This window comes from Trichinella spiralis (assembly GCF_000181795.1).
Source record: "Trichinella spiralis strain ISS 195 chromosome Unknown Scfld2, whole genome shotgun sequence".
Classification (NCBI taxonomy): domain Eukaryota; kingdom Metazoa; phylum Nematoda; class Enoplea; order Trichinellida; family Trichinellidae; genus Trichinella; species Trichinella spiralis.
In genome coordinates, this window is record NW_003526941.1 from 6,493,243 (window position 1) to 6,506,453 (window position 13,211).

The following is a 13,211-nucleotide window of genomic DNA, read 5'->3' on the forward strand; positions in this document are numbered from 1 at the left end:
TTAATGGAAAAATAAATGTTAATCTTTTTTTAAATTATACGGATAAAATGAATATTGTAAAATGATGTGCGATAAAATTAATAATATTATGGCTTCGCACTGATGATAATGCAGACCGGCGTAAAGACAATAATTTTAATAATCAACATCAGCAATGCTAAATCAATGTTTTGTCTTACAAATTGATGCTCATCAACGGCACAACGTGAACAAACGATAGTCACAACAACAATATTAATAATAATAATACCATCAATTGTTAAGCAATTATAAAATCAAAAATGAATAAATAAATAATATGTTCCACATTTCCACTATAATATGAAAACGATAATTTAATCTGATGAAGCAAGCAAGCAATCGATGAAAAAGTACAACAAACAACGCAAGCACGCACACACAAAGAGAGAGAGAGACTGTTTGTTTTCTAAGTTTAACGAAATGGTGCCCTGGGAGCTTTGCCTTTGCGAGCTCTTATCGAATGAAATTAAATCAAGAAATTGATTCTACTGCTGCTGCTACCGCCGCTATCAACGTTTAGCTTTCAAAGCTATTCAGTCAGTAGCATCTCTGAAGTGACTGCTTCCCCCCCCCCCTCCCCTACTCTCCCCTCCCCCGCACACCACACCCCACTCACACAGAGGCACTGTTGCTACAATGATAATTTTTCCTCCAAAACCAATATTCATAATCATAAGAAATAACCATCCATTTCCCTCTCCAAGTAATGATGATTCTAATTTCTACCACTTTCCACTACCATCTCAACTGCAGTTTTGTCAATTGAAAAGCATCACTTCTTCCCTTTTAAATTAATTACTTCTTTTTATTCCAACATTCGTCGTCCTCCATTACGACAACAACGTTTGGTTAATTTAATTAATTTTACACATTTGACTGTTGCTATTATTTTCATATTCAAAGAACAAACAAAGACCCATTTGTAAAAATAAGCTGTTTTCTTTTGAATAATTTTTTCTTAATTGAAAAGCAACTTGTCACTTGGTGAGAGAGAGAGAGGGAGAGAAATTCCATATGCCGCCCCCGCCGAGTGCTTTTCGTTTAAAACATATGAACGGAAATGTTAAATGTTCCATCTGAGACGCCAGCCAGCCTTTTTATTTTCCGATAGTTATTTCGTTGCTGCTAACCGCTGCCAAGCGTTCTTCTTTGCCGGTTATTATAACTATTATTATCATTATTAGATATTTCATTATTTTATAATTGTTATCTGTTTCTTCAACTGATGCTACTACTATCACTACAATTGTAATAATAAATTATAATTAATATTCATCTTCAGGAAGTGAAAAAGCACAGTCTTGGTGCTAACGAAAAAGTGCACCTGAAAAAAATGTCTTCCAATGGAGAAGATCAACAACAAGCGGATTGGATCGATCCAATTTATTTGGCTTTGAAAATGGCAAACGAAATGGCCCAACGTCGACGAAGCAGTCTGAAATCACCGCAACAAACCGGCGCCCACTGCAATGCCAAAAGTCCCCAACTTTCACAAATGAACAGTTACGATTCAAACGAATTTTCTCGCAGCAGTGTAAGTAGTTTTTTTTTTAATTTATTCATCTTATTAATTTATTTAAAATTAATAAATAAGAAGCATTCAAGTTTAATTATACGCACACATATATATATATAGCGTGATTCGTTGTTCACTCGCAAACAAAGTTGCTGCCAAATTTCTCTAACCAATTCTTCAATGACAAGCAGCTCTAGAAGCAGTCCTGGATCAATTGCACCAGTTGGTAAGTGAAATTAATTTAAAATTCAATTTCTCACACCAACAATATATATATTATAATAATTTGTTGCTTTTTTTTAAAAAAAATTACACTGTAGCAGTTCAATCGAGCCCAAATTTAACTTCACAAAAGTCAACCGAAAGCAACGAAAGCGACCCTTACGACAGCAAATCATCACGAGGTAACTGATTAATATTAATATTAATCACAATATTATAATTAGTTTCGGAGATGATTTTCATTTTCTTGAAAAAAAAAATTTTTTTCACTAACGAATTATTTATGCGTAGCATGTTAAAGGTTAAATATTTTTATCAAAGCAAATTCCTTTTTTTTCTTTTGAAAATCATCAGAGACTAAATTTGAAAATTATCCAATCAGGAAATTAATATTAAAATTAGCATTCAGTGTAGGAATAGATTTTTCAACTAAAAAAATGCAATCCAAAATCGAACACAGCTCATTAATATATTAATGAAAAGTTGTTGAATAAGTTCTTTCCTTTTATTCAACGTTGAAATGCAATTGCATATTCGAATAAATTCAACTGAACAAAAGCAAGAAAAAGTAGTTTCGAATGAATGAATAAACATAAAAAATAAAACCACCTTCTTCGATTACATTCAAAAATTTGAATTCAATCTGTGCCAATAATTTACTTTCGCCTACTGATGAAATGTCAAAGTAGTTCAAGATCAACGTTTTCAAATTTATCGAATTGATAATAAATTCCTTTATCGAATGCGATTTAAGAGAAAGGATTTATCAAATTTATCATTTCTTGTCATCAATTTCATTAAAGTGAATTTTTTCCATTCAACCACAATGACCAATTAATTTTCACATAAAAAAAAAACAAAACTACTTCCGTCCATTCTTTATTTGATTTCACTTTCTCCACTTATCAATTGGCGTGACAAATGGAGACACTTTTCAACTGATACTTTTTAATTAAAACAAGCGCACCATCTTTTTCATCTATTTTTTAAAACTACCATTTACCATAAAATAAGAATAAAAATTGATTTTGCACTATTTTTTCCCAAAGAAAAAAAAATTCCCAGTGATATGTACAACAACGCACAATACGCACTTTGATGATAATTTGAAATTTTCAAAAGCAAAGAAATTTGATACTCGCTTTTTTATTCATCACATAAAAGAGGCTCTGAAAAAATTCCACCCACTAAAATTCATTGCACGTTCAATCGAATCAATTTTGATTATATAAAAATTCATATCTGCGAAAAAATTTTTTCTTTTAAATTACAGTTACTGCACAGCATATTCGTAAGCTTGGAATGAAAATGAAAAGCTTTTCGTTGGATTGCGAGCAACCGTCAGAAACCGCAGGTATGCTTTATCATTTTACGGTAACGTTATGTGGAAAATAATTTTTTTTGAATATTCGTAAACAGGATTTAGCCAACTGAAAGGCGGACACTGTTTCAAAGTTCGTCCAATTTCAAAACAATACTCTTCAGAATATAACGATGACGACAGTGCATTGGAAAGTGATGTTAGCAGTTCGTCAAACATCAATTTCATCACGGTGAAAAATATATACTTTAATAACAATAAAAAAAATTCAATTAAAAATATTATTATAATTTAGGCAAAAAGCGCCAATCAAGTATCACCCACTGTTTACATAGTGACACACGATTTTCGAGCAAAATTCGTCGACGAGCTAGATCTGAAGTAGCATTTATATATATATATGATAATTTCATCCTCTTCCCTATACATTCTTAACTTTATTATTTTTTAAAGAAAAGGGGAACGAGTGATGGTTTTGGATAAATCAGATCCTGATTGGTGGCAGGTAAAAATATGAAGGGTATTTTTGATAGCAATTATTTTATTAAATTATCACTTTTCAAGGGATACAAAAGTAACGAAATAATCGGTCGTTTTCCATCAACATGCACAAGTAGAATTTACATGAACGAACGACCCATGCAAGTGGTGCAGAATTTGAACCTCTGGGACGGGTCAGTAAATCTACGGTTATACCGAGATCAGGTAGAATATAATAATGATAATAATAAAAATAAACAATTGCCTCAAATTTTGCTTTTTTTCTCTTTTTAATTATAATTGTCTCTCATTTCAAAGGTCGTATTTGCTCAAAATGAAGATGAAGACGGTTTAGTGTTGGTTCGTACAGAAAAGCATCGCCGTATCAACTGCCCTGCTAACTATTTGCTGCCGTTGGGAAACAAGTAATTTAAAAAAGAAGAACCAAAGAAACAAAAACAGCTTTAAATCTTTTAAATAACAATTCTGTTCTTAATCCCATTCCCATTATTATTATTATCATAACATAAAAACTGCTAAACTCTCCAACATTTCAGAACTACCTGGTTAAACAAACAAACATACATGCGCGCACACACAAACACACACACACACACACATATATATATATATCTGTATATGCCTTCCTCTTGAAAAATTGAATTCTGACTTTTTTTTAAAGTTTCACTTTTTATAGCAACAAATTTTGCTTGTTTGGTTGGCTTTTGAATTAAAAATACTCAAACCGTTTCCAAAAGAAATTGAACCTACTTTTTTACAAATCTACAGTGAAATAGTAGTACAATTTNGAAATATGACCTNGATTCGATTTGATTTTCAACTGGATTGAAATGTAATTTCAGTCGAAAAAAAAAAAGAAAACCTGAAAATAATCCAAAATTATATTTCGCGACTGCTTCTAAAAAAANTATTATTTTACTTTTTTTTTTTCAACGACCACAAATTTGCGTTTTGCATTGTCAGCGCTGAAATGGGCGTTGTTTAGAGAAAAGAAAAAAAAAAATTCAGTCATTTTTAAAATTTTTGAAAAATTTTTTTAATTTGTCATTATTCTAATCGATGCCTAAGCGAAACAACGCCCTGCGTTCATGGTTGGAACCCAGGCATGAATCAAACTGATGCATGTAATTCGGCATATGTATTTTACGATAAGAAAGAAAAAAAAATGGGGAAGTTCATAATTTTTCTTTTTTGCAATATTTGATTTTTAAAGCTAAATTTGTGAAGAAGTGTGAAATTATTTTTGAAAAAGCAAGCAACAATGATGAACAATGATGAAATTTGTTGTCAAGAGTTGGTATTTTCAGGGGAGTAGGGTTCTGCTATGCGTTTGTCGCGCAGTTGAGCAAGGGAAATTTTTCTCGCTTTCGACATTCGTTGATTGAAAACTTTCTAAAAGCGCAACACACAATGCACAATGGATATGCAAAAAGGGAAAAGTTTCAAATGCCCCACTTTTTCCAATTTGGACAATTTACATAACTGCCCGTCTTCTGGCGGCAAACCAAGTTGAAAAACTTCGCGTACAAACTGGTTCTCCTAATGAAAAATGGTCAAAATTGAGAAAATTCAACTCCACCCCCGGGTGGGAGGGGAAAGACAACAATCACTAAGCTGACAAACGTTGGACGTTGTGGAACAAAAAGAAAAATAAAAGTCTCTACCTTCAGCTGAGTATTCATTCCACTCGCGAACACACTGCAAAACATTTCGTAAAATAATTTCCAACACCAAGAATCAATTATCAGCGTTTCATTGCCAAATTTAACTTTGAAGCAGGGTGCAAATCCATCCTGCAAAAACAACACCACTTTTGGACGAAGATGAAGATGATTCATTATAATTATAATAATAAGAGAAGAAGGAGGAAGAGGAGGAAGAATAAGAAGAAGAAAATAATGATGATGAATCACAACCACAACAACAATAACAACAACCACGACAACAAAAACCATTTTCACACTCATACCATCAGTGGAAGTGAACAAGAAAAGGAAGAGAATACAGAAAATTATAATTAAGAAAAAAATCAATCACTTACCTTTACCGCTGCATAAATGTCACGAAAAGAGGAACGTTGTAGACGACGATCTCGTTTTGTCTGACACTTTTCCGACGCGACCGACATTTCTTGCATAACAGACAAAATGTACTGATGATTTTCCGCATAAAATGCACCATCGTAAACGTTTCTGGCCAATTCATATATTAAAGCTAACGTCTCGCCGGTGGCAACACGAACATCAACCGATGAACTTTCCAAATATGCGCTAAGCCTCGGCAGATAACTGAAACGAAACCACCGCAGAACAATATTCAAAAAAAAACACTACAGTAAAATGAATATTACTGTAACGAAATAATTTTACAGTATTTGCACTTAATTTTTATATTATCTTTTTTCAACGTCATTCAACAAATAAAATACTGAATAAATACAAAACGCCTCGTTTGTTAATCAAAAAAAATTGATTCAAAAATACAAAAAATACAAATAATTAATAATCAAACATACTTTTTGAGAGTATCTTTCAAATATGGCGCGGGAAGTTGCGTCAGCAAAACTGCCCACGAAGAGACCGCCGCGCAGAACACTGGAACGGACGCGGCAGACGTGCTAACAGGTTTCGTCTGCGTCCAAACATTGCCCAACGTTTGAATTGCATCACTAATATCCTAAAAATGAGAATATAATTGATTAATTGTACAACATTTTAATTGATTCATCAATAAATAATACTTCCAACTCTTCTACTGCTGCAAACGTACAAAGTGCTAATGACGTGGCGCACTGAAAAAATAAAAAAAACTTTTTCACTTTTTTTGTACAAATTATCCCCCCTATACAGAATACAGCTTGATCTATTGATTCATTTATAAACTTTAAACTAACCAAGCATCGCAGTTTTGGCAATCTGTTATTGTCAGTTAAATTATTTCTCATAACTGACATCATTTTGCAAAGCAAACTGCACGAATCGGTGCCTAATTGAAGTGCTAATAGCGTTGCCAAATGTATACACACTTCAAGCTCATTTTGTGTACATTTTCGTACTGACCTGTCCAAATTATCAGCAAACGTCACTTTCCTAAATTCAAAGTAACAAAAATTCTTCCTTATTTGAAAATTTTTCTCTTTTTCAAAACAAAATTTATATATACCAATTTTCAAGAACAGTGGGAAGATAATGCCGACTGAAGCAATGCTGAACGGATTTCAGAGCGGCCAGACGAGCTGCCGAACTAGAGAAAGATACCAAACACCAGTAAAGATCAGGAACACTGGAATAGAAATTTACATACCTCTTGCCGGACATGTTATCAATGTATTCTTTTAATTTTTCTTCCAATGATTCAACATCACTGACGGCATTTCCATCTTAAAAATAACAAATTTCATCTGAACAAATAAATGTAAAAATTAAATAAACAATATATACGACATAATAATTGTCAAATCATTTTTTTATTTACTAAAAGTTCTTCTGATCATCCGGCAAACAATTAAAAAATTGTTATTATGCTCAGTAAACACGCCTACTAAAATTCGTATTTTAATTGAAACGATACTCGTCAAAATTATGTTATCGAGCAATAGTTAACAAATAATCAGGTGCTGCACAGACAAAATAAAAATTGTCACAACGAGAATGACCTAAACTACATTTCACATGAAAATTTTCTACATACTGAAATAAAATAAACAATTCTAGAAAAAATAATCACAAAATTGATAAAAATACTTTCAACTGTAACTATTAACATGAACAATTAGAAATTCAATCTGATGAAATGTCCAACAGAAATTAAATTATTTTTGAAAATACAGCTCTAAATAAACAAAAACTAAATTAAACCTGATAAATTATTTGTTGGTAGAAAAAACTTCAGATGAACACAAAGTGATGAAACAAGCCATTTTTGATACTACCTGAATTACAAATTTCAATCATTCATTATTTGAAAAAATACAATTCTTAATTGACATGCAAGAGTAATAATAAAATGACAAAAAAAAATTATTCATACTTTCTTCATCTATGGAAATGTCATCAAAAGAAATTTGAGATATTTCGCTCGCGGCGCAACTCGCACGATCGTCATCATTGTCATCTTGCACGGCAATGATGCGCGCTAAAAAACTCATTAGAATATATTCATTGTACAAAACAAAAAATCAAAATTAAACGACTGATGTGCTCAATATTGAAAATCAAATTACCTTTTGATTTATTTACACCTTGTCGTTTTCTGGGCATAGTTCAAAAAATGAAACGACATCTACGTGCAACACGAACACAACAATATCACTGATCATAGTATAAACGATTGTTAGGTTCAATTGTGGTCAGTTTAAAATCATGTTTAAACAAGTTTTTTTAGTTCAAAATCGCTTTGAAATTATTTAAATAATTATAATTTAATAAAAAAAATTTATTAATAATGATAAAAATGTAATTTGGAAAGTTCTTTAAATCAAATTCTTTTTTTTCTAAATTCTGATTCTCTTGTAATTAATATAATTACTATAAAAATTTCTGCTTCATCATTTTAATTGTTTTTACAAAATAAATGATAAGAAATACTTTTAAATTTGATTTCAATTCAAAATAATTTTTACTTACTTGTAATTTCATTCACTGTAACGTCTTACTGTAATTTGTTGATTTCAAATATGCAGCTCGTCGGTTGACGATGCACTGTGACGATATTGAAGGGGAAAACCATTCCGAAGAGACGACGAGTCGTTTAATTGTTAAAAATCTGCCAAAAAATTTCAAAGAAGCTCATTTTCGTGCTTTGTTCGAAGAGTACGGTACACTTACTGACTGTCAGTTGAGATTTAACGAGCAGAATAACAATTTTCGTGGTTTCGGTTTTGTCGGCTTTCAAAATGCGGACAATGCAAAGGCGGCCAAAAATGCACTGGACAATACTTTCGTGAAAAGTTCCAAAATTAAAGTATGAGTGTATATGAATTCTTTTTTTTCTGATGATGATGCTGTAATATCGCAGGTAGAATATTGCCATCCGTTGTGTTCGAGCGTTTCTAAAAACGATAAACGTGTACAAAGTAAAAGTAAAAGCGTCGCTTCGGGTAAAACTGTAATTCGCATCCAGTGTCAATTTCCGTTGAAAAGAAAACACTTGCTGGTATTTTTGTCGCCGATAAAACCTTGCAAAATTATTCTCGTCGACGACGGTTTAACAGCTTTGGTCCATTTGCAACGAAAAGGCGACGCGACGGCAATTATCAAACGCAACGGTAGTTATATATGTGGCAACAAAATTGAAATTACCCTAGACGACAAAACTTCTGCCCATCATGAAGACGACAAAAATGCCTTCAGTTCAAAACGTCGTCAATATCCAGCTGAAAATCCAAAACAGCAAGCAGATTTGATTGCAGAAAGTGGATGCATATTTTTGCGCAATTTACCCTATCAGTGCACGGAGGAGGATTTGAAAAATTGGTTGAAAACGTTCGGCCCGATTGCCGAAGTGAATTTTCACGTCGATTCGAAAACCGGCAAGCCCAAAGGTTTTGCCCTGGTGAAGTTTGTATTTCCGGAAAATGCGCTGAAAGTTTTCACCGAATGCGACGGTTCAATTTTTCAAGGAAGAGTAGTTCACATCTTGGCGGGTGAGTTGTTTTTTGAACGTGACATTGAACAAAATATTGAAATTATAATAAGAAAATTTTCAGGTTTCGAAAATGAAGATGAAACGAAAAATGCCAAAAGTGAAGAAGATGACGACGACGGTACAGTAACATTCAAAGAAGCCAAAGAACGAAAGCAACAACAAGCCGCTTCCGACAAACGAACTTGGAATAGTCTATTTCTGGGCGTGAATGCGGTGGCGGATATCATGGCAGAAACGTTGGACGTGGAAAAGGGCGCCATTTTGAATGTCCACTGCCATTCGAGCTTGGGCGTTCGTATGGCGTTGGGTGAGAGTCGCATTGTGCGCGAAACGAGAGAATTTTTGGAACAAAATGGCGTTCAATTGGAAAGCTTTTCGGGCAATTTGGTCACCAAACGCAGCACAAATGTGATGTTGGTGAAAAATTTGCCCGCCAAAACGGAAACCGCCCAAATCCGACGTCTGTTTGGCAAATTTGGTCGCCTCGGACGAGTGGTTCTACCGCCGAGCGGTTTGACGGCCATTGTGGAATTTTTGCTCGACTCGGACGCGAAAGCGGCTTTTCAAAATTTAGCTTTCAAACGGTTCGGCAAGACGGCGTTGTTCTTGGAATGGGCACCGGATGATGTGTTCAGTTCCAAATTGGACTCGGCTAAAGCGACTGGAGAAGAGGAAAAGCAAGAAGCAAATGAACAACAACAACAACAACAAGCAGACAACAATAACAGATTGTTTGTGAAAAATTTAAGTGCTGACACTAGTGATGAAGATTTGGCTGAATTTTTCAAAAAAATTGGACCCGTATTGTCGGCAACAGTGGCGAAAAAATACTGCAAATCCACTGCAGGCAAAATGATACAGTGTTCTTCGTTGAGGTATGGTTTCGTGGAATACGAAAACGACCAGCACGCTCAGGAAGCGATCCGGAGATTGCAGAATGGTGAATTGAAAGGTTCAATTATTCAAATTCAATTATCCAAACGGCAGACGAGCAGCAGTTCGAGTGTTGTTGACAGACAGTCGTCAATTGTACCGTACAGTGAAAAGACAAAGCCCAAATCGCAGACGAAAATTATCGTACGAAATATACCGTTCCAGGCGAGTGTTAAGGAAATTACCAAATTGTTCAAAGTGTTCGGCAATGTCCAGAGTGTCCGATTGCCGAAGAAATCGCCCAATGGTCAGCATAGGGGATTCGGATTTGTCGAGTTCAATTGCAAAGCGGACGCGGAAAAAGCGTTCAAACATCTCGGCGTCAGTACTCATTTGTACGGTCGACGTTTGGTATTGGAATGGGCCGATTTGGAAGGTGATTTGCAAGAACTGCGTGATAAAACTGCCGAATATTTCACACTGGGATCCAGGAGGAAGAAAGTGAAATTTGAAATTGAATAAGTAGATCGAATTGTTGTTGGTTTATTCATTAAACAAAATCCATTATTCTTTTATTTATTATTGGTTAATATCTCGTCAAACACAGAAGTGTCAACTTGTACAGCAACAGGCAGTGCTTGGAGAAGACGTTTCGCTTCTTCCAAATCCAGACGCAGTTGCAGTTTGATTTTCGCATCGTCGCTGACAGTGGTCAACTGTGGCTCATCTCCGACGGCAGCCGATCGGCCGGATCTTTTCAACTTGATCAAACTGTTCGACACTTTCTCAACCGAATCGATCACCTCTCTGGCTTGTTTCAAATAATTGCTGATCGCCTGTTTCAAGGCAATCTCAACCGTTTTTTGCATCATATTTTTTTGATCATTGGCATTTTTTGGTGGGAAAATTCTACAAAAACGATCCACCAACGCGAAACTGTCACCAACGTAAGACAATGCCGCTTCCGGTACGCTTTTTCTCGTCCAACGGTACAATCTTGGAATGTCGACGACGGTCGACAATTTTCCGTCCATTCTTTTCAACAGCCAATTCGACAATACTGTCTCACAAGTGACCGTTACGATCTCGTCCAATTGGGCCACGGTTTTCTCTAGACCCTGTTCCCAGAGTGGGCGTAGTTGTGGAAAATTGCCAAGTTGAAATCCAATGCGCAATTTGCATATTTCAGAACAACGTTGGCAAAAATTGCAAGCTTCGTTCAAAAATAGCACAACGTTGTTCAGAATATATTTCTCCTGGTTGGCCGTGGTTTGGACCAAATCCGATTGGTCAGTTTGTTCAAACTCGAGCTGGTCAATATTTTCCAAACATTGTTTCTTGTAGTTTAGTAAAAAATTTCCATAACTGTTCAACACATCGTACGTCAACTCGAGACAGCACGAAGCCAACGGCAGCAGGAAATTCTTGCACCAAATTTGTTCAATACAATTTTCAACAACTTCATGCAACTGAAAATGGTACTTGTTTTTCGACTCTCCACCGCTGATCACTTGGTCGCACCGTTTCAAGTGAAAACCGTTTTCCATCACCGCTTCCAGTTGACTTTGGATATTCTGGTAGCAGAGTTGGTAATAAACGCGCAGGTCGAATTTCGCATAAATGCCGTGCAACAAGTCGCGCGTGCTGCGTGAAATTGGTTTTTCCGTTTCGACAAAATTGGCGGCAAATTTGGTGAACACTTGAAAACCACGACGAAAATCTTCAACATCCGTCGGAATGTAAACCGATTTCATGTTCTTGTCCACGAATCCAATAACTGCCGTCAACAAACAATCGACAAAGAAATTTGCATACTTGGCATTTTCACTTTCGTCAGCAAACAGTTGTCGGTATTGGTGGTGCAATTTGAAAAATTTATCCAAAACTCGTTTCAACAATTCCGACACGTTACTTTTGTTCCACTCTTGTTGCAGCAGTTCGCTGAAATTCGGTACAATCAATTGGTCGATGAAGATTCGCTGCATGGCTTGGTGACCATTGGCCGCGCAGAACAGGTCGAACAACAGCTTGAACTGAGCGCACCGTTTCCCATCAAATGCTTCCAACAGTCCACTTTCGAACTTCTCCTGCACGCATTGTTCAATCGAACCCAACGCCTGTTCCAAACATCGCTTCAAGCTGTCCTCACTGTCGCACTGTTCAATCAGAGCTCGGGCTTGGAATATGTAGGCGATCAATTTGCCAATGCCGAAATATTTCCACTCGTCCCGGCTTTCTTCAAGTATCGTCTGCAGTAAAAGTTTGCTCTCTTCCAAGCATGTCATCGTTCTCATCCGGCGCATCGTTCGGCCAACGTCCTCGGACACTTTGTACCTCTGTTTCAACTTTTCCCTGAGTTTGGCGCCCATCGTGACCACATCTTCGGTCAGTAGGTTGAAATTCGCCGCCGCCTGTTCAGCACAGTGGACCAGAGCGTCGACTGTCGACTGCACGTTGGCCAAACTCGACGACAATTGTACAAATTCCACGTAGTCTTCGTTGATCATTTCCACCATACTGTTCTGCAAACTTTTCAAGTAAATTCCAAGATCGCCACGAATTCGTTCCAAACTGTAACTACGATCCAGACAATCGCGAACAAGCTGCAGCACGTCGAAACTGTCCTGCGTGAAGGCCGAACAATCGAAAGCTAAATTTTTCCACTCTTCTTCCACCATATTTCAAAAATTGCAATCGAAAAATAACAAACAATTTATCGTCAATTGACAGAACAATTAAAATAATTTCCAACTATTGACAATCTAATTGATGTGATTTTCCACTTTTATATTTTGCACATTTTACGATTACAGTAATTCATGTATCGTATGAACGTGATTTTCAGGCTGAATATCACAAAAATATATTGTGCCTTAATATACTTTAACTGAAAATTATATACACAATTGTTGAGGAAATTTTAAATAAAAAAATTACTTTATATGAATCATATTGTTGACACTGCGCAATGCTTCAACTCGAAACATTCAACAGGTAATTCAAAGCGGCATACATTTGATTTTTCTTCGTTGACTTTTAAAACACAATTCATAACAGTAATTATTTTAATACTGTTTCTTTATTTTCTTTTCAATATTCATGCTCCCCAGG

The 13,211-nt window shown here is 35.5% G+C and overlaps 4 protein-coding genes across 4 annotated transcripts; 3 read left to right on the plus strand and 1 right to left on the minus strand.

Moving 5' to 3' along the window:
* Positions 1-1,354: 1,354 nt before the first annotated feature.
* On the plus strand, positions 1,355-3,989 carry Tsp_06043 (conserved hypothetical protein). Its single transcript, XM_003380281.1, has 6 exons — positions 1,355-1,555; positions 1,658-1,763; positions 3,033-3,113; positions 3,245-3,312; positions 3,645-3,785; positions 3,879-3,989. Exons 1-6 carry the CDS (start codon positions 1,355-1,357, stop codon positions 3,987-3,989), a joined length of 708 nt encoding a protein of 235 aa, XP_003380329.1.
* A 1,161-nt stretch (positions 3,990-5,150) lies between these two features.
* Positions 5,151-7,840, minus strand: Tsp_06042 (interferon-related developmental regulator family protein). The gene is made up of 8 exons (XM_003380282.1): positions 7,804-7,840; positions 7,611-7,715; positions 6,885-6,960; positions 6,475-6,670; positions 6,322-6,372; positions 6,097-6,257; positions 5,623-5,869; positions 5,151-5,279 (listed from the first exon to the last, which is right to left on the minus strand). Exons 1-8 carry the CDS (start codon positions 7,838-7,840, stop codon positions 5,151-5,153), a joined length of 1,002 nt encoding a protein of 333 aa, XP_003380330.1.
* Positions 7,841-8,276: 436 nt separating this feature from the next.
* On the plus strand, positions 8,277-10,622 carry Tsp_06041 (putative RNA recognition motif protein). Its single transcript, XM_003380283.1, has 4 exons — positions 8,277-8,543; positions 8,598-9,225; positions 9,289-9,811; positions 10,103-10,622. Exons 1-4 carry the CDS (start codon positions 8,277-8,279, stop codon positions 10,620-10,622), a joined length of 1,938 nt encoding a protein of 645 aa, XP_003380331.1.
* A 1,534-nt stretch (positions 10,623-12,156) lies between these two features.
* Tsp_06040 (hypothetical protein) lies at positions 12,157-12,456 on the plus strand. Its single transcript, XM_003380284.1, has one exon. The coding sequence runs from the start codon at positions 12,157-12,159 to the stop codon at positions 12,454-12,456; it is 300 nt and encodes a 99-aa protein (XP_003380332.1).
* The last annotated feature ends 755 nt before the right edge of the window (positions 12,457-13,211 follow it).

What these genes read in the sequence shown, in the direction of transcription:
- Tsp_06043 (XM_003380281.1), top strand. Translation starts at nt 1,355, where the DNA reads ATGTCTTCCAATGGAGAAGATCAACAACAAGCGGATTGGATCGATCCA. An exon ending in ACGAATTTTCTCGCAGCAGT is followed by an intron (nt 1,556 to 1,657) that starts GTAAGTAGTTTT and finishes ATATATATATAG; the next exon opens with CGTGATTCGTTGTTCACTCG. An exon ending in CAAACATCAATTTCATCACG is followed by an intron (nt 3,313 to 3,644) that starts GTGAAAAATATA and finishes TCACTTTTCAAG; the next exon opens with GGATACAAAAGTAACGAAAT.
- Tsp_06042 (XM_003380282.1), bottom strand. Translation starts at nt 7,840, where the DNA reads ATGCCCAGAAAACGACAAGGTGTAAATAAATCAAAAG. An exon ending in TGCCAAAACTGCGATGCTTG is followed by an intron (nt 6,373 to 6,474) that starts GTTAGTTTAAAG and finishes TTATTTTTTCAG; the next exon opens with TGCGCCACGTCATTAGCACT. An exon ending in ACATTTATGCAGCGGTAAAG is followed by an intron (nt 5,280 to 5,622) that starts GTAAGTGATTGA and finishes AATGTTTTGCAG; the next exon opens with TGTGTTCGCGAGTGGAATGA.
- Tsp_06041 (XM_003380283.1), top strand. Translation starts at nt 8,277, where the DNA reads ATGCACTGTGACGATATTGAAGGGGAAAACCATTCCGAAGAGACGACG. An exon ending in AGTAGTTCACATCTTGGCGG is followed by an intron (nt 9,226 to 9,288) that starts GTGAGTTGTTTT and finishes GAAAATTTTCAG; the next exon opens with GTTTCGAAAATGAAGATGAA. An exon ending in CAAAATTTAGCTTTCAAACG is followed by an intron (nt 9,812 to 10,102) that starts GTTCGGCAAGAC and finishes TTCTTCGTTGAG; the next exon opens with GTATGGTTTCGTGGAATACG.
- Tsp_06040 (XM_003380284.1), top strand. Translation starts at nt 12,157, where the DNA reads ATGCTTCCAACAGTCCACTTTCGAACTTCTCCTGCACGCATTGTTCAA.